This window comes from Anguilla anguilla, chromosome 9, assembly GCF_013347855.1.
Source record: "Anguilla anguilla isolate fAngAng1 chromosome 9, fAngAng1.pri, whole genome shotgun sequence".
Taxonomy (NCBI): Eukaryota; Metazoa; Chordata; class Actinopteri; order Anguilliformes; family Anguillidae; genus Anguilla; species Anguilla anguilla.
In genome coordinates, this window is record NC_049209.1 from 8916826 (window position 1) to 8943965 (window position 27140).

The 27140-nt window shown below is 40.9% G+C and overlaps 1 protein-coding gene across 1 annotated transcript; it reads left to right on the forward strand.

The window, feature by feature from the left end:
• The first annotated feature begins 9707 nt into the window (after positions 1 to 9707).
• Positions 9708 to 26498, forward strand: LOC118234876 (stress-induced-phosphoprotein 1-like). Its single transcript, XM_035431714.1, has 14 exons — positions 9708 to 10121; positions 13937 to 14146; positions 14247 to 14388; positions 14474 to 14615; positions 14881 to 15031; positions 15204 to 15330; positions 16509 to 16611; positions 17365 to 17485; positions 17573 to 17669; positions 18289 to 18413; positions 20037 to 20073; positions 20265 to 20368; positions 20573 to 20745; positions 22325 to 26498. Exons 1-14 carry the CDS (start codon positions 10110 to 10112, stop codon positions 22395 to 22397), a joined length of 1617 nt encoding a protein of 538 aa, XP_035287605.1. The 5' UTR covers positions 9708 to 10109; the 3' UTR covers positions 22398 to 26498.
• The last annotated feature ends 642 nt before the right edge of the window (positions 26499 to 27140 follow it).

Here is a 27140-nt window from a genome sequence, read left to right on the forward strand (position 1 = left end):
ATTCACAGCCACCCGCACAAACACAGGAGTTCTGTGGGATTTGGTGGTTATCTGGAAGATGAATTCCTATTAGATGAAAGGGTCAAATCTCTGTACATTTCATCAAAGGTAGTTATCCAGAAATACATTCATGTTTTATAATATGCCAGTATAGACAGGATTCATTGTACTATGAATTATACAGAATTGTGCCACCATTACTAATGTTTAAATAATTTTTTCAGACCATATTTTTTCTACAAAGCTAAATTAACTTCCTAGCTTACAGTATATAAAGTATAAAATAAATCAAATAGTATTATTTAGATAATTATCCAGCAGATTATTATTAATTTAATGGTAGTGTCACATGACTAGGACAATGCTAGGCTGTCATTTTGTTTGGAAGTTGCTTTCTTATTAATTTGGATTGCAATTTCTGAGTTGTTTTTTCTGTAGGTGCATATGTTTTTAAACGAATTATTCAGTGCACATATGCTGTAGTCATTAGTTTAAAAAAACTAACAACTACAGAATTTGCCTCAAGCATGAACTCCACATATGTTTTAGTTTCCTCTCAACAGAGGCATAATAGAATCATTTAACTCTATAGTACTACTCTATCGTCTCACAAATGAGTCAAGAAGGAAATTAAAAGCAATTCAAAAAAAATTGTAAATGCTACAATACAAAGTTTATAACAATATAGCAAGCATGCATGTGCTCTCCTCAGTCTGTGTAGAATCATTTATGATAATCATTTATAAGATTCTCTCAATGCAAAATCTGAATGTACATAGCAGGGGATATATGGGGGGAATCCCTCCCATATAGCCCTTGGGCAATGCAATTCAATTGTGTGCCGCCCCTGGTGAGCTGCTGGCCATAGTCAGGACTGGCACAAGTCAAATTAGATCCAAGACTATGGTGCTCACACATGTGCCCCAAGCAGCAGCTTTACCAAGTGAACCACCCAGCAACCCTGGAAGGTACATGTTTTAAAACAAAGATGGACAATGTTATGGTTTCCAGACAATCCCCTTGACAACAAAGCAACCAGAAACTATGAGTTTTCTTGCGATTGTCTACCATGCCACATTGTCTTGGAGAGTGGCCCAGCAGCAGAAAGTAATCCGCAATTTCAAATCACAGAAAATTATAGTGTAATCCAATTCTCCATCCCAACAACTCCCAGAAACATCCTGTAAAACAGGTTTCTCATACTCACCACCTGCAGCCCCTTTCCCTGACACCTGCACTGTGTGACTTCCCCACCACGCAGGCTACATCTATACTCTCCTCAATGGTAATTTCCCTTCTGCTGAATGCTAATGCTCAGCTCTTGCCTACCATGAAGTACTGGGCGTGATGGCGAGATGCATTCTGGCTGTTCCACCCTCTGGGCCTCCCACTGCACCCTCTTACATGATCTTCGATAGCAGGCTCCCTCTCTGGTGCTTAACTGGAGGGAATAACATGAAAGGATAGATGACACATGTATGCACATATAATCTTGACCATGTGCCCACAGGACTCTTCATTAGCCATACTTGTCCACCCCAGCATCTGTTGGCTGCCTCCGAGACTTCTCACCAGATGACTAGCTTCCCAGGCATAGTCTAATGCACAGTAAAACACCTGAACATTCACATAAGCCCAGCCCTCATCAAGGAAGGGAAAAGGCCTATCTAAAATACAGTCATCCTTTCTTCCTCAGATAGCTCTCTACTCTCTTCCCAATCAATGCACAGTGACAGACGAGATAATCCACAGGGGACATCATGGCAACCCTAACACCAGTTTCCCTTATCATTATCTACTTCTGCACTCAACATTTTTTACTTGGTTGTGGTGAATTATCACCTTGCCTAACTGTGCTGGTCATGCCCCTTGCTGGTCATTGCATTTTCACCTTGCAATTTGTTGACACCAGCAAACATGAACACAAATGATCACAGAGCATGAAAGCAGGTGTGCCTCGCAAACTCTCTGTCCCCTTTATTATCCTGATACCTTGTTAGCCTCTGGCAGCTTGCTGGTCGTCTTTCCAGATCCTGACAAGAACACAAACCACCCGCACTCCTCGCTTTCTCTTCAGCAGAAAGTCAGGGTCAGGTGGACACTGTGTGTCTCTGCCTGTCTCCTGCATTCATTTATTTTTTTTTCTTTCCTGCTAACACTCCAACTGTCTGTTTTTGTGCCCCTGTATTCAGTTATTTGTTGAATCACTAGGTGTATCTCTAATCCTGTGCACATTCCCTGGAAAACAGCACTCTACATAAATCAACCAATAAATCCAATTTGAATTGATATGAAGTCTAACTTCTTTACCTCAGAGAAATTGAATTCAATGCCTAATTGCATTCAGAATGATATTACATTAGCAAATTCATCTATTAAGCTTTATTTTATTTTACGTTTTTATCTGATCAGAAGATTCATTTTGTACAATTACAGTTCAAAAAGTAATTTGACGCAATTTGATTCAACTAGTGACTCAAGCCACTAGTCCACCCCCACAACTTCACAAAGAGCACTTTACCTGACTGATAAATTTGCCTCATTTGTCACAGATGAGAGCTGGTAGACTCTGGGCGCCTGGTGGCAGCAGTAACCTGGGAAGACCTGACAAATTTAAACACACCCCCACCTTGATGGGACAAAAAGCTAAATGTGTCACTCTAAGTAAAAGTTCGGGAAAATGCTTATTCTTGAACCTATGATAGTGAGGTTCAATGTGCAGTTAAGGCAAGTGTATTTTCAGAATTAACCCCTTGGGAGCCGTAAATTAAAAAAATATATTTAAATGTTTTTAATTGATAGTTCTCAATGATAGGAAAAATAAATGTGAAAGCACTCGGGCAGGCACACACCACGCATTAAAAATTGGCGTTTAAGTTTGGCTTGGGAGACTGTGAGTTTGCATCCTGCATCCCACGTATGGGATTCATAGTGAAAATACACACATGTAGAAACAGCAAGCTCTTCTGGGGGGCCCACACTCCTTCCCCACTTCCAGCTGTCTGTCTTTATGCCCAGCCTTGATTTATTGCTGACCTCTGCCCTTTCTATGAAGCTCAATAATTACATAAGTTTTCACTTCAAACCTAGCGTCTCTTCACATAGCAAAGGCAGGCAACTTATCGATAAAATTTGAATAAATCAATAGCGAGCAGCGCAGACCAGTCCTATCCCTTCACCCTTACCCAACTATCCAACTAGCATTTTTCTTGTAAATACTCTAGAGCTTGGAAGCTGACTCTTCCTTGGTTTCCTCTTCTACCTCTTCTTCAAACATCCCACTCAGCTCCTATCATTTCCATCCCTCACTGAACTGCTTGGACTGAGTCCAGTCTTCCCTCAGTCTCCTGACATTAGATTATATCACTGCACCACATTATATCTCATTATGCTACATTACAGTATACACCATCTAAGCACACAGCCTGACCTGCAGAATCTTTCCGGGGCCAAAACTTTTCATATAATTCACATTTGGATAAATCTGCTCTTCCATCCACTTTTCTGTCCCTCTCCCTACTCTGTTATTTAGGCAATTTAGCTGTGCAGTGAGCTGTGACAGCCATTTCCCCACATTTTCCTTCAATTTGATTCTCTCCTCTTCTATTGATAATGCACACATTCCAAATGTATTACCAATCACAGCTGCACTCAACTCCAGTCACAATACATCCACACACTGGTACCGTCGGGCAAAGACAAAATGTAGTGGGAAAAGAAATGTTATGAAACGGTATAAGTCCATATATATTCACCTCAATCTTGCATAGGAAGCCTCATATCATATGTGTAGGCTTGCAGCACATAATTACAGAACAACTGCTGAAATACACCACCTTACATTAGAATGCAGTCTAAAACCCACAGATCTTACACTGTACAAAAACAGCATAATCACTTACTTGAAGACAGTCTACAGAAACTGACTCAGAGAATTGGTAATGCATTCAGCCAGAAGCAATCTTATTTGATAATATTCCTCAACTGGCTGAAGAGGTGTGTGTGTGTGTGTGTGTGTGGCGCGCGCACGTGTGTGTAAATTCTGAATGTAAATGTGGTTCACGGTGGGGGTGGGGGTTGGGGGGGTGGAGCATGTGTCCTCACGCAAGTCTATCTCCTATACTTTCAAGCTTTACTGCCATCTGGTGATAAGTATCATAAACTGAATCGTCCCAATATACTGCACACCTTCCATTCAAAATATTATGCTATGTAAATTATTCCACAACCGTTTTATTTTTACTTCTTATTTGCTTTACCAGGAAAATGTACATACATAAAATGCTTACTGATGCATGTTTTCACTGTGTGTGTGTGTGTGTGCTTTCAATTTAACTTTAAATCTGGGTAGTCTCATTGAGATTAAAATCTCCTATGCATGAAAGGCTCATTTATAGTAGGATTATTGAGGTGCTCATTAAAATTATGATTTTCATCTGACAGCGATTTTATTAAAGTCAAATTCCTTATTTTGCATGACAGTGGTTCCACTGCTAAATTAAACACCATTAGTGACAGATGGCTACTTCTTAAGATGTTCCCACTTACCTTTTTTGAGATTGGAAAAAAGAAGCTGAATCTTTTCATTGAGTTGTGGTTTAAGGGAATACGACAATCTCTGAATTTAATTAAAAATCAACTGAAAAGATTTTTAAAATCGAATAGATAGTAGACAATGTTATCATCTGCACGTACATTATTTAGCAGTATCTGAGTGATCACAGATGTTGAACTGAAAAAAAAACTGGCCCTAAAATCCATCCTTGTGAAAATACAATTAAGAATAGTTTGTGATATAATGCGTTACAGGGATATACACTGAGCTCTATTAGTGAGGGAATTTTGCACCCACCCAATAATTGTATCAATCAGACTAACAGGTTTTAATCTTTTGGTAAGAATGTTGTGACCTACTGTTTCAAAAGTGTTTGACAAATGAACAAGGAGGCATAATGCTGTTTCTTGTTTAATGCAGGTTGAATGTAATTAAGGACCTTTAATACAGCTGAAGTAGTATCTCCTGTGTGCAATGACTGCAGTCCTGTGTTATGTCTATCACTACACCACTTTGCTTGCCCTGAAGAAAACAATGTGAATTGTTAAAACTTCTGTGCTTGTATTTAACCTGCCTATAATGGAATATTAAATATGAAATATAATGAAGTATAGGCAGGTTAAATACATATTTCTGTTATTGTCTACAATAAACATTGCTTTGGTGCTTGGTTTTTTATCTGACTGATATAAAATATCATAACTAAAAACTGGTATTGCTTTTATCATGATCAATACTGACATATATTCACAAATATTCTCTTTCAAACTGTGCATGTAAATACTTGTTTCTGGAGGAAATGAGAAAGGATAGAACTGGGAATGGAGAGGGTACTTAACTGACTGCAATATTAATGTGAGTCAGAGAACTCTGCAGCCTCTGTGGTTTCCATGGAGAGCTGCGATACCACAAGATTGATTGAGCTTGAGTGCTTTTTGTCAGAAAATTCCAGACTGATTCAAATTCTGGGGGGAGTGCTTTCATTTCACAAAAAAAGAAAAAGGCATCATGTTCTGTCAGTTCATTTTCATTATCAAGCACCACTTCAGCTTTAGGTTACCAAATGACTTTACTGAATTTAAAAAATCTAAAATTATAAAAATCTAAATAAATCAAAAACAGAAATCAAAATAAACGGGCAGAGATTCACATTCACATTCATACGCATATCACTTGTTAAGATGACAGACCATTACTGCTGTTCCCACAATCGCAAATTTGATTCTTGGTTCGTCAAACTTGCCAAGGGGAAGGGTGGCATGACATTGGCTTTTCATTAGTTCCTCTAACTGTTGTGTTTGATGGGGAGATACCACTAAGGAAAGCCAGTCCTGAAACCAGCTTGTGGAAACGACAGCTGACTATTATTAGTTGTTATTGTGTGTATTTATGATTGTATCATGATTATGGGTTAGAATAATTAACCTAAATTAGTGCTATAATGATGCTGCGCATACACAGTTTCTGGTCTAGGAGTTTTGATAGCCCAGTATATATCTGTTCTTGCTCACACTAAATTCATGTGGGTGCACTTACATTTCTTCATATTGTAAGTCCCTTTGAGAAAAGCATCAACTAAATGAATGTAACATAATGCAAGTGATTGCCCTTCTGTTAACAGTGAGGCAATCGACTCCCAGTGAAGGAAGATAAGGAGATGATGCATCCCTCTACCACATCTCCCCTTTGAAAAAAGAAGCTTGTTTCCATGTATATCATAAAAATAGCGTTTACATGACACTAATTGTTGAGGACAGTGTAGACTGTTGAATCATTCCTGGCAAAGTGGTAGGATTATTCTACCGCTGGGACCACTTTTGTTAGATTATCTACAGCACAATCCAGGCAGTCTTAGGCTACTGGTTGTTGTCAGTGAAAGTTAGGCCCCTCCAGTTGGTGGCCCCTCCCCTGTAGTGCTGTGTGGTCTAAAGGGTATAAAATGGGGGCTAGCTTGCAGACAGCTGCATGAGAGGAGTGTACATGCTTTAGTGGCAGCATTCCTGCAGAGTGAATGCAAATAGCACAGCAGTAAATCCAGAGGCACAATTTGCTATTTCAAATTGAGGAGAAAAATAGGCAGGGGAAGCTTTTTAGTGATATGAATTTTTTAATGGCAAAACTTCAGGTTATTAAAGTGAATAAATGAGGAGAAATTGGAAAATGCGTGCCAACACTATCGACTGGCCAGCATTTAATCCTGCAATTCAATTGCAAAATACAGAGACGTTAGCGTTTTCGTTGGGTGACACTGAGCAATCAAGACTTGAGGACTATAAACAAAAATGTTCTATAAAAGCCTGGTTTGCAGCATGTCCTCTGACCTACTCTGTGAGAAATATATACATTTTTCTACAAATCATGTTCTCATACCATTGCATCATGGACATACACCTTTTACGTTACTATAGTCACATTCTTCCCGCTGTAATGCTGTAATCGCACACTTGCATGCAGTCTACATTACCTCAGCACAACCTTTGTCAGTGCGTGAAATGTTATGTCCTAGTTTTTGTGGTAAAAACGAGCATAGTACAGACATTAGGTCAAACACAGTCATAAGTGAGCCAGCTTATGTGGGGACGACATAGCTCAGGAGGTAAGACCGATTGTCTGGCAGTCGGAGGGTTGCCGGTTCAAACCCCGCCCTGGGCATGTCGAAGTGTCCTTGAGCAAGACACCTAACCCCTAAATGCTCTGGTGAATGAGAGGCATCAATTGTAAAGCGCTTTGGATAAAAGCGCTATATAAATGCAGTCCATTTATGTATGCCCTGTGGTTTGGAACAAAGACAGGGAGCTCCACCAGGCCCATGGGTCAGGCCTCAAGGCACCATCTGGTGAGCTACAAGGCCGCAAGGTGCAAGAGCAGCTGTTCATATCCTTTGCCATCATATGGAGGAGGACAGCTTGCAGCTGTGCCTGGATTAAATGTTGACACAGAGTCCGTATGTGTCCGTCATCCTTACAGCTCATACATCATCCCGCCTCGATCTAAGCAGACATTCCAATGATGGGTGGCCTCCGCACATTCTTCTCAGCAATAGCCTGGTAGCTGAGCCTTGGGCTTTGTGTCTCAGTGAACTACTTGTTGGGTTTTTTTTTGTGTCATCTTTCCATACCCCAGGCTCCATGCAGCTCCCATACAGCATTCTCCAGCACGCTGTGGTGCAGCCAGGGTCATGGAGGTAATACCCAACAGGGCCATGTGTGTGTGGTGAACAGGTGGCGACGCAGACAGGGCAGATGCAACAACAGATTTTTCTTCTAACTGTATCAAGGTAAACCTACTACTATATAGCCTAGGCTGTCAGCGCCAAGTAGGCGCAAATTCAACACAAGGACACTGATTGATCTGCCAAATAAACCAAAGCTATTGTGTTATTTTGTTTTATGTCAAAAAAAAAAGAAAAGAAAAGAAAACAGTACCTTAAATGTGGTCAAGGATTACTATGAAAGTATGTTGATGAGAGGGTTGATGAGGGCCTTGTACAATTCCCTGATGGGGAAGCACGAGCAGATTTGCTTAGAATTGCATTTCAAAAGGTGATTTGGCGCTCTCCAAGGTGCTGCAGTCTAGGTAAAATGGACACTGTCCAAAGTACTGCACTACTTGTTTCTATGTGGATTGCGGCAATGTAAACCCACAGTCATCTGCAGTCAGCAATGAAATGTGCTTAAATCCACTTAAGTTGCACTGTGGAACACAACAATGTAGCCCTTTGTCACCAAAGCTATTTAATCTAGCACTGGAACACTTATATTTCAGATGTACCGCATTTAATCCCAGCACTAAAAAACAAACAAACAACTGAATCAATAGAGACTTTCCACGCTCCAGTCAAAGCTTATAAAAAAGAGAAGGTTCTCTCAGTATGGGACATTGCATATATACCTGGGCTCTACAGAGAGACTACTAAAAGTAGACACTGGAGCACTCATACTAATAAAGCCAGTTTATTTAAAAGACTGACATTTTTACTTCAGATGAGTTAACTCTGAAGAAGACGCTAAGTTGAAAGTCAGTCTTATCTAAAATAACATGCTTTATATTGTATGAGTGCTCCAAACGACTGAATCAGTTTAAGCAATTGCAAGATAAAAAGTCAGCCAGATAAAATCCAAACATCTTCAACTCCATCAGACTGGTAAAAATTAACTATGTGTCTGTTCCAAAAAAAAACAAAGGAATGAGAAAAAAAATTTCATGCCTAAATCTGACAGTATCAACAATATTTCAACATATTCTCTCTCAAAAACAATAAATCTTTCAAATATAATTCAAGATATCACTGCATACCAAACAGAATGTTAAAAAAATATATATATAACACTGGAAAACAGTCAGCATCATCAAAATTATGATGCTGGCAAAAGTATCAATGCTTCAAGTTTGTATGACAAAACAATTGTTTGACTAGTGCATGGATGGGCTCTGCAGTCAAATCCATACTGTGGAACTTTAGACCAAGGCCAGCTGTCACCCAGGAAAACACCCGTAGCATTGCATCTCATCATGCACCAGCGACCCCCACTGGCTGAGTGGGTGCCTGCAAAGCCACCTGTTGAGCTGCACATGAAGTCTCTTCCTCCAACTCATGCCTGTGCAGGCCCAAACTGTCACTTGATAAGTGACCACTTGTATTACATGCTCAGTAGGGGCACACATGCTTTGCTAGCAGAGGTTGATAATATTTTTAAAAAACACATGCACACACAGCTGTGCAGTGCTGCCCTTGAAATAATCAAGTGACTATAAACTGACAACTAAACACACAAACATGCTATATTGACAAATTAGTATTTTTATGGAAGTACATAGGCTACAGAAGTATATTCTTATTTAATATTGCAATGTGCTTTTAAATACATTGTGGTGAGGTAATAGGATGCACTCACTCCTAAATAAATTGTACTTATACATTAAACATTCATTGGAAAATGTCAGTTATCATTTATCAAAAGACAACAAGCAGCACCAATTATTGCCTAGCCTATGCTTGTGTTTTATAAAGCCATCCAATGAATTGAAGAGTAACAGCAGCACACCTATGACTAACATCCAGCGACTACAAATTCTACGCTATGCTGCTACCATAGACTGTATAAAAAATAGTGTAGCACCCAGTGAGCGCAATGCTGCTTGATAACAGAGGGTAAGCCAACTCCATAAGATAGCTATCTATAATGAGCTATTTATAATTAGTTCAATGGTCAAACTAATGCAATCTCTGGGGTCCAGTATTATCCTTCTCGTATTTTGAAAAAAACTGCTTGACAATTAATGAGTATGCTACAAGGGATTTAAGAGATTAAGGTTAGGCCCATACATTGGGGGGGGGGAAAGAAGAAGCTTCCCCTGAAAAATTGCTTAATCATTTCCTTCTACTGCAACTGGGACCAGAGACAACACATAGCATGACGTCTGGCAGATTCTAAAAGACAGTGGTCAGGGTCTGCTTCCAGTATGCTGCTGCAAGGTAATCATATGTTCCGGAGGGCGGGGAATGCGGAGGACTGGCTTGTCTTCGTAGCTTCTAGAATCTCTTGGTAGCGCCATGGATAATAAAGTAAGTGTCAGTGCTTATTGGTTGTTTGATTAAAATAAATAAATAAATAAATATAAAACACGAAACCACCACTGTCAAACGTTGTGAAATGAGCTCATCTTTTAATGCAAAATGAGTCACGCAGATGCCATAGCCTGCTGTTAGATTTTTATCAAATTGTATTAACTAAGAACCTTGTAGCTTCCTAGCGTTGCTAGCTAGCTAATTAAACAATAGTACCACGATTGTAAATATAATACCAAATACGTTTATTTTTAAGTAATACTAACAACGTAGATAACAAAGTAGCTAGTAGCTGCCCATCCTTGTACTGACCAGTGTCCATTCTCTTTGCTTGCTCATGTCTAAATCATGTGCTTGCTAAATGGCTGGCTATTCAGCATTGGGTTGCTTCCTCTCTAACGTTAGCTCGCTATACTGCTACTTGCGCAATAATTTAGTAACTAAGCAAAGTTGGTCTAAGGATGTGTGCAGGAGTATAGCTAAAGTACCGCTAGTAACGTTAGAGCTTTATTTGCGCATGCAGACGTAGCGATTTCTGACTACGACTAACGTAAAGGAGAATTATCTTCAGTTTAGAAAACTATTTGGCCTTTCATGGACGTACTTAATCGTAATATAATAACATCCATGTAAAATTTTAAGATAAGTGAACTGGCTTTAATGGCCAGTTACGATACGTTAAGTATTGTATTTTATACCCATGAATTTAACTGTTTAAAAGCTACGTGTACGCATTTGTTACTAGCTGCCTAAGCACTGTTGTTGTAGCTATTTTGAGAGGTAAATGAATGCGTTAACCGCTAGCTAAAAATTACAGCCTATATAACTTGGTCCGTTAAAAAAAACCCCGCTGTATTTTATATATATATCAAGCTATGCGAATTGTGTATATTGCAAGTGTATGTACAGCAAGCATTTTCAGTGTTAAATTCATCGTGTTGCCTGTGGCTTGTTATATTTTCCTGGCTTTACAGCCACTGTTTGATGTAGCCTACTATTATAGCACGGGTATTATTTTGTTGCTAATAAAAAATGATACCCGTGCATCCCAAAAAATTATGAATCTGAGTTTATAGAAATCCAATAGCTATTTTCTGCGCTGTAGGTTCCCAGTGGTTAAACATATAGGCTAGGAAAAATCATGTTGAAAGTTGACCAGCCATGACTGAGGCTGTTGAAGCTAAGTTGCCGAGGCTGGCTATGAGAACTGGTTGAGGGGAAGAGGCAGCTGGAGATTGACAATGTTTCTTGCTTAAGGTTTTCACTTTCTTATGGTGCAGTTGGTGTAATTTAGGAGATTAACAAGAAGACCAACTTTCTAATCATGTGCAAATGACAGAAGTAAAAGTGTCTTCTACAGATTTGCAGATATATGAAATAGAAGAATATCATATCTAGGAGGAGTTTCTGATATTTTACCAATCCTGGCAAGTTTAAGCATCATCATTACACCGTTGTTCTTTTGAAGGTCAACATGTAGCCTGTCACACTCACTGATCTCTCAGTGGAAGCTGAGTTGTTATATGGAGCATTTGGTGGATTAAATTGATGGTCTTTCAGAGCTGAGGTCAGTGTTTTGGGAGAAAGATTTTTGTGCAATTATTTTGCTCTTTGTTTGGGGAGTCATGACTTGTACCTATTGGCAGGGAATTTATGAGGCCAGGGTTGGCAATCTGGAGACTGGCTGTCGCTTTTGTCATTGACATACGCTTATTAAGTTTCAGAATAATAATTTGATTAAGAGTATGATACAGTGTCATGCTGAAGAGGGCTGCAAATAAAAGCTTTACTCAGAAAGTTGATTTGGTGGACGGTAGTAATGTAATTTGAATTCTCTGTGGATCTGGCGATTTGACAAGAAAAAATTTTGAGGAAAGTGTTTGTCTTTTAACGTGAATCGTCTGTTAACTTTGGACATAGGCCTAATTAAATCTGGGTCACATTCTTTGCCAAGCACCTCCGCAAGCCTCTTTGCTCTCAGTAGATTGCAGAAGGTGCTGTGGCTGGATGCCACCAGCCAGTGTCCTTGGCTGATCCTAACTGAGCAGTGCGGTCACATTCTGTACAACATTTATGAAACACCACACAGTAGTGCAAAATTATGGAAATGTGAAAAAAAGGTTTCTCTTTGCTGGTAAGTGGTGAGTTCGTAGTAATAATAGAAACTCATAGAACTCCCAAACTGCCATTTAAGAAAATCTGATTTCAACTGGCAAGTTACAGTTTCTGCTTTCATTGTCAGCAATTGTCCATGATGGAAGTCTGTCCTTTGTTTTTCGCGAAAGGTATTGTCTCGCTATGATTTTGATTGTGTTATTAAATGTAAAGTAGCCTTTTTCCATCTGAGAAATACAGCTGAAGTAAGACAATTGCTCTCATAGTGTGATGTTGAGCTACTAATGCCTGCGATTAATGCATCTATTTGTGTAATTTCGACTACTGCAATACCCACTTCTCTGTTCTTCCAATAAATAAAAAAAATACTGACCATTTGCAACTTGTCCAAAATGTCACAACAAGAATATTTGCAAGAACAAATATTCTCTGCATTGGTTGCTTGTGTTTTTAGAATAGATTTTGAGGTTCTTTTTTTTAAAGCACAAAATGATAAGGCAACGGAGTATATAACTGACATTCTAACAGCATACCAGCCCGTGTGTACTCTCAGATCTGCGAAAGCAGTCCTACTCTATATTCCAAATATCAGTCAGAAAAGAAGGGTGGCTGATTTTTTCTTTTTATGCCCTGAGCCTATGGAACTCAATACCACAGTCTATCAGATTGTCACCATCTATTGATGTTTTTAAATCATTTAAAAAATGCTGTTTACCACTCTAATAGGATTATTGTTTCAGTTTTTGCTGTTAGTAGCTATTATTGTAATTGCATCATAATTTCTTTTAGGTTTTTGTTTATGATTTTAAAATTCAGTGTTTTCATTTTTGTTAATTCTATACTTTTATAATGTATTTATTTTACAGTATGTCAGTTGGATTTTACTGATTCTATTTGTCTAGTCCTATTCTATTTATTTATTTGTTTATTTATTTTATCTTTAGTTCATTTACTGTATTTGAAATGCTATTTATGACATATGCTCTGAAGTACTTTGGGCTGCAAATTAATTGTATGAAAGGTGCTATGCTAGTAAAGTTTTATTATTATTATTATTATTATACTTAACAATGAAACAGAATACATGCATTTCACAATTTAGTTTCTCAAACCAAGCTGAAATTGTCATTAAATATGGCAATAGGCTAATCATCATCAGCTACCAAATATGTTATAGTCAGGGCCATGCAGGAGTCCCAGGATTCCTGGAAGATAAACTCCAAGTTTGCATGGGGACACCATGCACTTGGTCAGACACCCACGTTCACCATTTTCACCTTTTACTTATATATTTTCTTCAAACTTGTTTGAGCAGGCACACCACCCTATAATTTTCTCTGGTCAAATCGCCAGAATTTAAGTGGAACAGGGAAGAGTTAGTACTTCAGTGGGATGTCCTTGAGAAGTAGGTTGATACGTTTTTGTTGGCTGCCCCCTTGAGTAGAAAACCAGTGCCACTGTACAATGATAGCTATTAGCCAACTAAGTCCCTCCATCTCCCCCATCAGTGGGTATGTAGTGGCTGTTGTGCATCACTCAGGTGTCTGCTGCACATTTAAGGTTGTTGAGTCCAGTCACCCTTCCAACTATGAAATACTTTGAGATCCTTGCCCCCCCCTCCCCCTGTGTTACTTTCTCCGTTTCTTCACTGAACTCTTTTTGTAAGTTCACAGTATATTTTCTGATCCCTTGCCCAGGTGTCAGAGCTGAAAGACCAGGGAAACAAGGCGCTGAGTGATGGGTGGTTTGAGGAGGCTGTGCGCTGCTACACAGATGCACTGACCCTTGACCCGTCCAACCATGTTCTCTATAGCAACCGCTCAGCTGCCCACGCCAAGAAGGGTGACTATGAGAGTGCCTTACAGGATGCCTGTAATACCATAGAGCTAAAACCTGACTGGACCAAGGTGGGTTATCACAGTAGGTTTACTAAGGGTGTCTACTTGTGGCTGAATGTGTGAAAATGGCACAAAATACTATGTACTGTACTCAATTTTACTGTTCCAGGGATATTCTCGAAAGGCTGCTGCTCTTGAGTTCCTTGGCAGATTTGAGGAGGCAAAAGTGACCTATCAGGAGGGACTCGAACTCGAGCCAACAAATCAGCAGCTGAAGGAGGGACTTCACAGCATGGAGGCCCGGCTAGAAGGTAGACGAAGGTGGTGAAAGGCTACGGATTTTGTCCATTGTTTCCAGACTCACTCCTCACCATGCTTGGTTTATCTCTCTATCAGAGAAGAAGAGGATGAACCCTTTTGCTATGCCGGACATGTACGAAAAGCTGGAGAATGACCCACGCACACGCGCCCTGCTCTCCGATGCTGGATACAGAGCACTGATAGAGCAGCTCAGGGAGAAGCCATCTGAGCTTGCCATGTGAGTCAACAGTGGTGGACGTACTTCTTTTAATAGTCTTCTGCCTCTCACACTGACAAAAAAAAGTCTGCCTCTGTCTAAGTTTTGAGAGAAATGTGTATACAATTAACAAAGATTGATGTGCATCAACCAAGAAACAAGCACGTAGAAAGCTGTTACATGTCTCTCACAGATGGCATTTCTGTGCCCAGGGTGTCAACATCTCAATACATAGAGTCCTCCTCCTGTTCCATCAGTTTTTCTCTCCGGTTTCCTCTGTGCCCAGGAATGTACACGACCCCCGGGTGATGACCACGCTCTCGGTCCTGCTGGGGTTCAACCTGGGTAGTGCAGCGGAGGAAACGCCCTCTCCATCCCAACCCAAACCGCAGACTCCCCCTCCTACAGAAGAGGACGTGATAGATAATAAGAGACAGGTTGAGACGATTTGTACTATTTCTGAAGTATTTTTTGACGGATGCACTCACACTTAAACACACAACCCCTGGTATGGACACAAGGACGGGGGCCCCCTTATCTGTCTGTATGTACCCTTATGTATCTGCTGTTGGATCAGCCCCTTGTATTTTTGTCTATTTGTCCCACCAGGCCCTGACAGAGAAGGAACTTGGGAATGCAGCATATAGAAAGAAAGATTTTTCCACTGCACTAACGCACTATGAAGTAGCATTTCAGCACGACCCCACCAACATGACCTACCTAGCCAATCAAGCAGGTAGCTCTCTCAAAGCCTCTTTCTCTGTATCTCTCTATCTTTGAAAGTGTTTGCATATGCGGATAACGTAAATGTAATTATACGACGGCAGGCTAATGTGCTCACAGTGAAAGATGCTTTATCTGTTTATGAGAAGGCTTCTTCAGCATGGATGAATTGGGGGGGAGATGTCAGGCATTTGGGTAGGTCACAGGTGTGGAGGGGGATATTACCAGGTAGCCAGTTCTCCTGAGTGATTTTCAGTGGGGGATTAAATGTTTAGGTGTGTTTTTTGGCACAGCTGAGTTTGTAGGGAAAAACTGGGAGGGGGTAGTGGAGAAAGTGTGTGCCAGGTTGTCTTGATGAACTGATGGAAAGTAGCTGGCAGCAGAGCAGGTTGGAGTGGCAACGGGGTACCATTCGGTGCATGTCTGCCAGCGACTGCTAGACAACCTGGCTACAGCCCTACCTACCAATTCTGGTGCTTTTCTGAAGCAGCACAAGGAGTGTGGAGCAGGGTGGTGAACTATTTGCTGCCATAACAACTTCCACTCTTCTGATTGGGTGATTAGGCTTAGCTTGCAGTTGGCTTTCCAACTGATCCCAAAGGTGTTGGATGGGGTTGAGATCAGAGCTCTGTGCAGGCCAGTCAAGTTCTTCCACGACATTCTCGATAAAACCATTTCCATATGGACCTCACTTTGTGACCATGGGCATTGTCATTCTGAAACAGGAAAGGGCCTTCCCCAGACTGTTGGGGAAGCACAGAATTGTGTTGCATTGTAGTGTGTCACATTTCCTATTGCAATGTCTTGGAGGCCACATCGGATGTGCTGCTTACTGTTGTCTCTAGTTAGTCTTTCGTATGCCTGTAAAATCTGAAATCTGGTTCTGCAGTTGGGACTCATCAGCATTCAGGTGTTTTGAAAGTTTTTTTTTACAGGAGCATTGCTGGTCACTCTGGATGAGAGCGTTAGCTAAATGAAATTAATAATGAATGAGTGATTATCCCAGAGATACTGCATCTCATCACAAACATGCAGTTCTTGGGAAATATGGGAACCCAATTGTTTAAATTGTGTTCCACATTCTAAGTCCTTTGTGCTTGTTTTCCTGATTATGCTTCTCTTTCTCTATTACATTATTCCAATATCTTTCTCTCCCTCCCTCCCTCCCTCCCTCCATACTTTCTGTGTCAGCTGTTTACTTTGAGACGGGGGACTTTGAAAAGTGCAGGGAGCTGTGTGAGAAGGCCGTTGAGTTGGGAAGAGAGAACCGGGAAGATTACAGACAGATAGCCAAGTGAGTTTCCCTGTGTTCTCCCCTCTCGTACTGACCAAACCATGGGAGAAGCTGCACATGCCTGCTTCATGCTAACAAGAAAGAAGGGGCAAGACCTCACAGTGCAGTTCTTCTCAATGTACTGGTATTAAAAGAGAGATCCACCCCATAATGCAACGTCTGCATTTTTATTTCTGAAGATGGTAACTGAAAGTTTCGGACTTGATTCCCAGCTGGTATGGCGCCATTGTACCCTTGAGTACTTAGTGTGAATTGCTTCAGTGAAATATCCAGCCGTATAAATTAATTGTATATTAAAGAAATGTAATCTGTGTAAGTTGCCCTGGGTAAGAGCATCTGTAAGCTGCTACAACGTCGTTATCATTACCATTTTAAAATCAGTCCATCTGTACATGTGAGGGTACTTCCTTTGTCAATTTTGGGGAAATGATTGATAAGAGTTGCATTATGGTACCAAATCAGCAATCAGATTGGTCTTGCTGAGTGGGACAAAATTGAAAAAACGTGATTTGTAACTTTTGGAAATTAATCGGTCCACATTTGCTGTAGGTTACTACCACGGTAGATATAAGTAACAATAAAGGGATTTTGGCTGTATTTGTGTGGTAGATTTTACTCCCAGGGTGACTACTGGCAATTATACATCACCCGGCAGGGCTGCAAGTCACAGCCGGCCTGAGTGCATTCCAGGCTCAGTCCTCTATAAGCCTGGATTGTTTAGCTCTGATGGTCATGGCTCTGTCTCACTCTCAGGGCCTATGCTCGAATTGGTAACTCGTACTTCAAGCAGGAGAGTTACCCGGAGGCCATCCAGTTCTATAACAAGAGCCTGACTGAGCACCGCACCTCCGAAGTGCTCAAGAAGTGCCAACAGGTATGGGTTTCATGGAGTCGATTCAAAGTACATGTTCCTCGGTTTGTTCTGTGTCTCACCATCTTCCCGCTGTCCGTGCCTCCTCAGGCAGAGGAAATTACGAAGGAGAAGGAGAAGCTGGCCTACGTCGATCCTGATGTGGCCCTGGAAGAGAAGGACAAGGGCAACAATGCCTTCCAGAGGGGTGAGTCTTATGCCCTCCTGTCAGATTTGGGCTAACAGTGCACATGCCCAAATACTCACGCACCACACAACTAAGCGAAAGGTTGTATAATACACAGATGATGCGACTCAGAAGCACCTACAGCAGGGGTGCCCAATCAATGACATCTCTACCTGTTGAATGAGGTGTGCTTTGTTCGGGTTTGAGTGAAAACCTACCGGACGGTAGATCTCCAGGAACAGGATTTGGCACCCCTGGCCTACAGTGTCACATTCTGTGGTGAACTCAAGTGTGCCACCAGCTGGAGGTCTTTGGCACTGCTGCACCAGAGACCTGTGTCTGTTAGTGCGGCCTTACTGTAACATCTTTAAAGAGAAGACCTGTGATGTGATAGAACTGAAGCAGAATGTTGCATATATTGCTGAAGATGGAAGCAATGTGGGATAGTGTTTAATAGGCCACTGGCCTGATTGTGTGTTGGACACTCATGCCATTAAACCCTTAAGCAAGGTACCTTACCTGAATGGCTCCAGTAAAGCAGCATTCAGGTAAATGTGTTCATTTCTATGTGCAAATAAATGAAACATTGGAAAGTGTAGTATAACATGTGAACGGCCTGTTATATCCCTTCTTTCTCCAGGTGATTATCCTCTGGCCATGAAGCACTACACAGAGGCCATCAGGCGGAATCCCCATAACGTCAAGCTCTACAGCAACCGTGCAGCCTGCTACACCAAGTTGCTCGAGTTTCAGTTAGCCCTTAAGGTAGATCACAATTTCACACGTCATACATGTATGTACTTATAGTGATATTTTTGTAAGCTCTGTTAAAGATCACTGTCTGTCTGTAACATCACTGTCTTGAGTAACTATCTCGTAATTAGTGGGCTTGCTTCCGGCAAGCAGTTTTTTGCAGTTTTTGCACTACATTCAAACTTTTTACAGCAACATGACCGGCTAGTTCCAGACATTGTTGCTTGTGTTCAGATTTTTTGAAATATTCATAACTTTTTGAAATATTCAACTTTTTTGTGGTTACTCCATAGAGGGTCACTCATGGACGTTTAGTGCGACATTTAGTGCGACACTTTAGTAGGACACATGCGCAGGACGCACTTCCAACGGCACGAGATTTTTAAGCACAGCTTTATCGCCTAACGAACTTTAGCTAACCGTAACCCTAACATGTTAGCGTTTCGCCTACTGTAGTTAACCTAGTTATTGCGTACGGATGCTATCCTGCACGCATGAGTAGGAGCTACGGACACACAGCTACAACCCGCGTACGGATGCTATCCTGCACGCATGAGTAGGAGCTAATGACACACAGCTACAACCACCGATACAGATGTATGGACACACGGACGCTACAACCACCGATACAGATGTATGGACACACGGAGGACAACAAATAACGTTACAGAGGTGAGGACATGCCATAGCTAGCTAGCTATATAGTTAGCCAAGTTTTACTCATGACACTTTTAGGATATGACTAATCCCTGGAACATAATCGCTACTTGCTGATCCCCGGCTGTATATGTAACGCTACGGTGCGCCCTGGGTCTGGACGGTTTCGTGCTTCTTCTGAGCTATGCGACCTCATTGCAATGCATTGGGGCTTGAGGACAGCACCAGTTGGAATTTGAAGCAAGCCCACACAATTCCTTCAGGAATTGTAACCTTTCTAGTTGTTAGATGCTCCCTTAGCAGAGACATGAGGGTGGGACAACCAAGATAACTGCAAAGAAATCAAGGTTATAGGTTCCTGAACACAGAACCCTAACTCAACAGAATCTTTTTTTTAAAATCACGTGTATTGTGGTATTTGCATCTTTTCTAGGCATTCTTCCTGCTGTGCTTATCATTTTAATATACAGTATCTGTTAGTGAACTGTGCCTTTAAAATTTGTGTCCTCACATCTCGGCCAGGTAGACCAGCCGATTACAGCAGTTTATGCTGCCCGTGAACTTGTCTGCAGTTTAACAGCCATTGATTTGCTGACGCGTAAATTATGTATGATGTGGGAGAACACATTGGTACTTCTTTTTTCATGTTGTGTATGAATTAATTCATTTGTCATTTCCATAGCTCATGCTTCCAATGTAGAATGTATGCTTGCAATGAATCAATGCAGTGCATGGAAATCAGGACCACACCATGATTGCAATTATTTCTGGTGTTGTTCATTGGGGGAGTGTTGAGCCAGCCCGCACGCTCATCAGTATTATTACAGCATTCAAAATCAGTCTCAGTGATATAAAGCTGTTTTGCTCATTAATTCTAATTCTCTCTTTAACATTCTCCATCAGATGCCCTGCATAACCCTGCATGTGAACTGCTCTCAGTCATTTTAAAGGCCAACCTCCCTTTTCTCTCTGTCTCAGGACTGTGAAGATTGTATCAGACTGGACCCCAGCTTTAGTATGTACTCAATTCCGTGTTTTGTCTTAACATCATTTTAAATCACTCAGTCCAACACAACAGACTCCTAGATATTCTCTCTCTCTGTCTTTGTCTGTCTGTCTGTCTCTCTCTCTCTCTCTCTCTCTCTCCTTCTTCCCTTTCCCCATCCGTCTCCCTCCCTCCCCCTCTTCCTCTCTCTCTTTCCACAGTAAAAGGCTACACTCGTAAGGCAGCAGCTCTGGAAGCCTTGAAGGACTTCACTAAAGCCATGATCTTCTACCAGAAAGCCATGGAAATCGACCCCAGATCCAAGGTACAGTGTGAGGTGCAGGCGCGTGTCCAGCTGTATTCCAGGCCCACTTGCCGCACACGCACGCATCACGCATCTCAGACCGCTTACTCTCTCTCTCTGACGCCTGAACACTAACCCCATTCTCTCAGTGGAATGAGCGTGGCGTGCTCGGAGTGAAGGATGTCCTGCAGGGACGTGTCCTGTGACTGACGCTGCCTCCTACAGGAGGCCATGGAGGGGCTGCAGCGCTGTTTGATCAGCCAGGCGGCGCGTGACGACAGCCCGGAGGAGGCCAAAAGGAGGGCCATGTCCGACCCGGAGGTGCAGCAGATAATGAGCGACCCAGCCATGCGGCTGATCCTGGAGCAGATGCAGAAGGACCCTCAGGCACTCAGCGAGTAAGACGCCCTGCCCTCACACACGTGCATTTAAATTTAAATATACAGTGGCCTCCAACAGTGTGGTTACGGTAGAGTGAAGTGGGTTATTTTTCGCTATATTCTTAAGGCATTTGGATTTGAGATCAAAAGATGAATTTGAGACAACAGCACGGAGATTCGGCTTTTGTTTTGTGGTATTTACATGCGTATATGTTTTGCCGTTTTGCAGAAACAGTTTTTGTGTTGAGTCCCCCCCATTTTCAGCTGTGCCAAAGTAAGTTACAGGATGACGGACAGGTGTTAACCGTTGCTCATATGTTTCCTTTTACATGGATTGTTCACATGCAGTGGGTGTGTAGTCTTGGTTTCAACCTTGGTTTTCATCTGTGGAGCTTGCATTTGGAATTGGATACGGCATACGCCATCTGACCGGAGAACTGTTGCTGAAAAACAACTAATTTTTAAGCTGAGAGGAGAAGGCATTTAGAAGGATGGCACAGAAACTGGATATATCAAAGTACAACAGTTTGGAAAGTCTTGAAGAGGAAAGAAACCACTGGAGGACTCAGAAATAAACACCGTACCAAGGAACACAACTGCAGTTGATGACAGATGACAGATGAATCCTAAGTGCTTGGAAGAAAAACCCTTCTGCAGCAGTCTTCAGAGGGCACGGTTTAAGACATCACTAGCCCCCGTATGCAGAATACTGTGAGCAGGGTTATAGAGGCTACGCTGCAAGGCGCAAAACATCTCATCGGCAGCAAGAGTCAATAGTACTTTACCCAAGTGATGGAAAACCTGGAGTGTGGAGAAAGGAACAGCTCACAATCCAAATATTGAGGGTGTATTGTCATGGCTTTGGCATGTATGGCTGCTTCTGGAACAGGCTCACTTGTTTTCATTGATGATGTAATGGTGAATGACAGCAGTAAAATAAACTCTGAAGTGTACAGATAAATTTTGTTTGGCTATGTACAAAGAAATGACTCAAAACCTCATTGGCCAGCACTTCGTCCTGCAGCAAGGCAGTGACCCCAAACACCCTCTCTCTACAATCAAAGCATTTTTCAATGGGGAAAAATTGGAATGTTTTGGACTGGCAAAGTCAACTGATTTAAATCCAATCACACATGCATTTTTCTTGCTGAAGAGGAGGCTGCAGACAAAGATCAATAAAGATCAGTTGAAAGCAGCTGTAGTGAAGGCCTGGAAAGGCATTTCCAAATGTGTGGAAGGATACCAAAATTTGGTGATGTCAGTGGGTCTTAGACTTGATGGGCCATTAAAGGGCTATGCAACCAGATACGTTCAACGTTATTGCGTTTATTTATGTTTAAGTTCATCTATTCATTTTGCACAGCTGAAAATTGGGGGACTTGACACAAAACAGGTGCTTCTGAAAAATGGTAAAGCCAGCAGTATGCACATGGGAATTCTCATATTTATCTTTTTTTCTTAAATCCGACTTTAAGCATATAGCAATAGCAAATATGTGTGTGTGTGTGCGTGCGTGTGTGTGTATATACAGTATATATTTGCAATATTTTAAGTTGCAATTATGGTATTTTGCCTCTCCTCCTCTCTATCTTAACAGACATTTGAAGAACCCAGTCATTTCCCAGAAAATTCGGAAACTAATTGACGTGGGGCTCGTATCCATCCGGTGAATATAGACAGGAAGGAGGCTACGAAGGAACAATAATTAATCCCCCCACCCCTTTACCTTCGTTGCATTTAAACTTAAACCGAGGGAGTTTAAGTTACACGCATCTGTCAGCTTTACGTTGACCTCTTGAGTGAAGAAGTCACGAAACCTCATTCAGTTTATCTGATATCATCATAACAAACATGCCTTTAAGCCAATGACACGTGAGAAGCAGGGTAAGGTATTGCATTATTGCTTTGGTGAGTGACTGATATTGTTCTATCCATTTACTGTCTAAGACCCAACCTCATAGGCGAGTAAGAGGAGCAAGAGGATTCTTTATGAAGTAGTAGCCATATATATGAAAGGAAAACTGTTTCTGCCACAGGTATTACACAAAACCTTAGAGCAGCCAGGGATTCTCAGATTATCTTGTTTTCTCAAGGAGTCGTTAGAAGTTAGTGTGTTTTTTTGAATTTCCTAAATAATTTCATAGTCACGGAGAGTTGTTTGTATCAGGGTGATGGCCAGAGCAAAATGTGGAGGCCAAAAGGAACTGCCCAAGACCCAAAGCATCTGTGAAACATTGTGGCGGGGGTGTTATGGTCTGGGCATGTATGGCTGCCACAGGTCCTGGCTCACTTGTTTTCATTGATGATGTAACAGAATGGCTTGTGAAGTATACAGAAGCATCTTTTCTGCTCAAGTTCAACCAAATGCCTCCCAAGTTTGCCGGCGCTACATCCGACAGCAAGACAATGATCATAAACATACTACTAAGAGGATTCTTTTCAAAGCTAATAACTGGAAGGATTTTGACTGGCCCAGTCATTCAGTCCAGTCTGAATCATATTGAACATGTGTTTCATATGCTTAAGTGAAAACTAGGGGCAACTAGCCCCCAAAAGGTGAAGGAGCTCAAGTTGGCTGCAGTACAGGCCTGGCAGAGCATCACCAGAGATGCAGAGGATATACAACAAAGTGCTAAACATGACTACTTTCATTTGCATAATGTTAATATGTCCCAAATATTATGATTTATTTTATTTTTACTGTTTATTGGACTGTGTGTGACCTAAGCAGAGTCCTACAAACCTTTCTGACTGTTGTACTGCTTAATGAAATTTCAGTTCAGTGAGCATGCATGTACTTGCAAAATTACGGTCTTTTCAGCTAATGAACACAAGGTCATTTGGCCCTAATTGGGATGGAGGCTTGACAAAATAATTGTCCGTTACATCCCACGCACCATTTGATGTTTGTGCTTTGACAAAACTCACTGACTCTCAGAAAACAAATTATCCTTCATCAGATAAAAGATGGGTACGGCACTGATTTATGCAAACGTTTTCCACTCAGACTTTCAACTGATAGGAGAAGTTGAATGTTGTAAATGGCAAATTGTATGTGAATGGGATGAAGTTGTTGAGATGTCAGCATTGCATTGGAGTTCCTCTAGCAACGCAAGGCAACTGCTCCATTGAGTAACGGGGGAAAAGTGGTTTTAAATTTAAATTAAATAAATTTGCCATTGGCATTCAATATCAGGGTGTTATATGAGTACTTTGACAGTTTTTTTTGGGAGGGGAGGGCGGGGTCATTGTCAAGGTAAAGTGCCAGATTATTTGACTTATTGGGCTTTTGCAGCCATGGATCAGTGATACTAAGAAATGGTGCCAATTTCAATCTTTTCTCATTCAGTTCCCATGGAAGTTAGGGACTGTATATTTATCATTATATTCACATTATATTTCAGAGCAACTTTTTTCTGGAATTTTAAATATCCAGAGGTTATTTATTGTGTATTGTAGGTCATATTTTTAATATCACCTACAGTATGTCCTAAAGTAAAAAGCAGTAAGAAAAAAAAAAAATGCTTAATTTTATAATTACACAAATTTTCACTCTACACCAGAAATCTCTCTTCAAGTGCATAAATTATACCTTGTGTTTAGTTTGGTGGAACAATCTCCCCATTCGTCTACGAACCGCTCAGTCAATGCCTAGTTTTCGTCATGGTCTGAAGACACATCTCTTCAGACTCTACCTTGAGTAACATTGACACTGCACTTCTGTGTAGGGCTACAGCTAATCAAGTAGCTCTTTCGTGACACGCTTGTATCTTGTATCTTGATCTTATAGCACTTTCATTGGAGCACTTATATCTTGATCTTGATGTTGTAGTGCTTTTGTAGTATGTTATATTATCATGCCTCCCTTTTAGCTTAAGACTTAGCCATAGCTTTATTGTGTGAACGAGATTGGATATTCATGGATATGGATAGTTGCTACTTCATGACAGAATTGTACTTTATCTGACCTGGGTTTCTATTTGTTCCAACTATCATCGGTATGCAATTGTATGTTGCTTTGGATAAAAGCGTCTGACAAATGAAATGTAACTTTGCAACAAAGGATAGACACGTGTTTAAGCAAGACCTGCATGGATTCAATTAAGCTTTTAACAACAATTTCTCTGTCTTCATTTACCGTGTTACTGTTATATAGTGCATTTTTATTGTTGTAAGGTGCAATCGCTGTCATTTCAGCAAGCTAACATCTTACTAATAGTGCCAGCCAGATAGCTCGCTAGCAATAGTATTTCGCTAGCTAGTTTTCTATGTAGCAAGACTTATTACTTTCGGTATCCAAGTTACATAGTACCTAACTTTAATGCTGCTAGTTTCACCAAAGTCAGCATCTCAAACACTTGCTAGATGGTACTTCAGCTTAACTTACAGTAGCTACAGTAAGGTTGCTCAACTAGTGAATGTTATGTACCCTAGTTAATGCCTGGCTCTGTAGTGTTACTTTATCTCCCATAAAAAGACACATTTATATTGTTTTATGGTGTAAATATTTCAACTGACAATACAACGTTTTCACCGTGCCTATTTCTCAGTGATGGAATTCTGTACTTTGCCCCTTCATCGCTGTTGCTGAGGGTTTCGGAGCTCAGTTAAATGGTATCATCATTTCCTTGACTGGCTGTGTCATGTCACATTCAAGAACCAGCTTAGCAAAATGTATGTTAATATATTTAGATGTTCATACAGGGCTACACATATGAATGTATTATGTATGTTTTTTATCCACAGAACATGGTATTTTACTTTAACAAAAAACTTTTCTCCCCAGCCTAGTTTTCCCTTTATTAAATGCACCGTTTCATATGTCTTCATATTCAAATTATTTTTGTAACATTCTAAATGTCTTGTTTTGGTTATATTTATTGTCATAAACATTATTATGTCTGGTCTGTAATTTGTAATCTGTTTCTATCCTTGAAAGCCTTTTCACTGCTAAAACACTCCTGTACTTAATAGTTGTAACCCTCACAAGTGCAATGATGAATTTGGTGCAAACTTCCTGGCGTGTGTGTGGACACACCCACAGTCACGTAGCTGTAGCTCAGGTCAAATATTTGGTGCACATATCACTTCTCTTACATTATTAGGGTACACAGCCATGCTGGGAAGAATGTGTTCATTCTCATAACTCTTCACTTCAATTAAATTATGTATCGATTAGTGCAGACATGGCCCACATTACTGTCAGATAGTTTTCCAAATCCATCACAAAAGTATAGAAATGAAGCCTTAACTGGTTTAAACAAGTTTTACAGACAAATGACGGAATGCACTCATGCTGTGTTTAGGACTCAAAATTCAAGATGGAACAGTTATTTAGTTTTGCACTTAAATTGAATTTGGCACTAGAACGAAGATGCTCCACTCATGGCAGTTCTCCAGGCCTGTGTCCCATCATAGGCTGTGATGTAATGGAGATTTTCTGATTGGGCTCAGGCAGTCCATTGGCTTTCAGGGGGCTATGTATTGTGATGAAATTATGTGTTGCACGCTGGTAGACCACTGATCTGATGGTTATTTTGGGCCACAGTTACTCCCAGCACCCCAGCCCGGATTGTACCACCAGCTGTAGATGTTTGGCTGATGCATGATGGTACTTTTAAAACATGAAGGTAGCCGACCACCTTTATTAAATGCCTGCCTTATTCCAAAGAAAGAAGGTTGTTCTGCTGTTGTGGTCCTTTATATTATTGATGTGTCTATGAAACGTGTCTGTAAGAACCTATCTGCAATAAATTAAGAATGTTCAGTGACTGGCATGGTTATGGCTTTTGATTTTAAACTGAATTATACCAACGGCATTCATTCTGTGTGAATTTGGTTCATTGTAACTGTAGGCTGGAGTTGTTTTAAAATGAGAAACTGTAATAGCAACGTGTCGAAGTATTCCTTCCGTATTCTACATCTGTCTGCGTAACGTTACCCCTTTCAGAACCATGGATAGCACCAAATTATACGGCGCTACAGAAACGACTGAAAAGTCTATTATTTTGCTCCATATATCTTTATAGTAAATCAGTCACCTACAATTTAAACACATTACAGACACATTAAGACTTACACAAATTTACAATGACTTAACCAGGATTTATGAGAAGGGTAAATAAGACCTATAACGTTAGCTAACTAACCATTTATCTATCTAATAAACCTTGTGTGGTACCAACTGGGTGGGAGCAGTTTTTCTCCTTAGCTGAGTAGGATGAAATAAATCGATCTGCTCAAGGTGTCAGAGGTTTTGGACATAGCCACACGACAGAAACGGTTTTTTTTTCAAGACAAAAATTCGTAAGCATAGGTTCAGGAGAAGGGTCTCTTGCAAATGTGTAGTGTGCTATTATTTCAAATTGGCCTGGAAACACTCGACGGCAGTGTGTGATTTAAAGCCGCTGTAA

What these genes read in the sequence shown, in the direction of transcription:
- LOC118234876 (XM_035431714.1), top strand. An exon ending in CATGGAGGCCCGGCTAGAAG is followed by an intron (nt 14,389 to 14,473) that starts GTAGACGAAGGT and finishes TCTCTCTATCAG; the next exon opens with AGAAGAAGAGGATGAACCCT. An exon ending in GACCCTCAGGCACTCAGCGA is followed by an intron (nt 20,746 to 22,324) that starts GTAAGACGCCCT and finishes CTATCTTAACAG; the next exon opens with ACATTTGAAGAACCCAGTCA.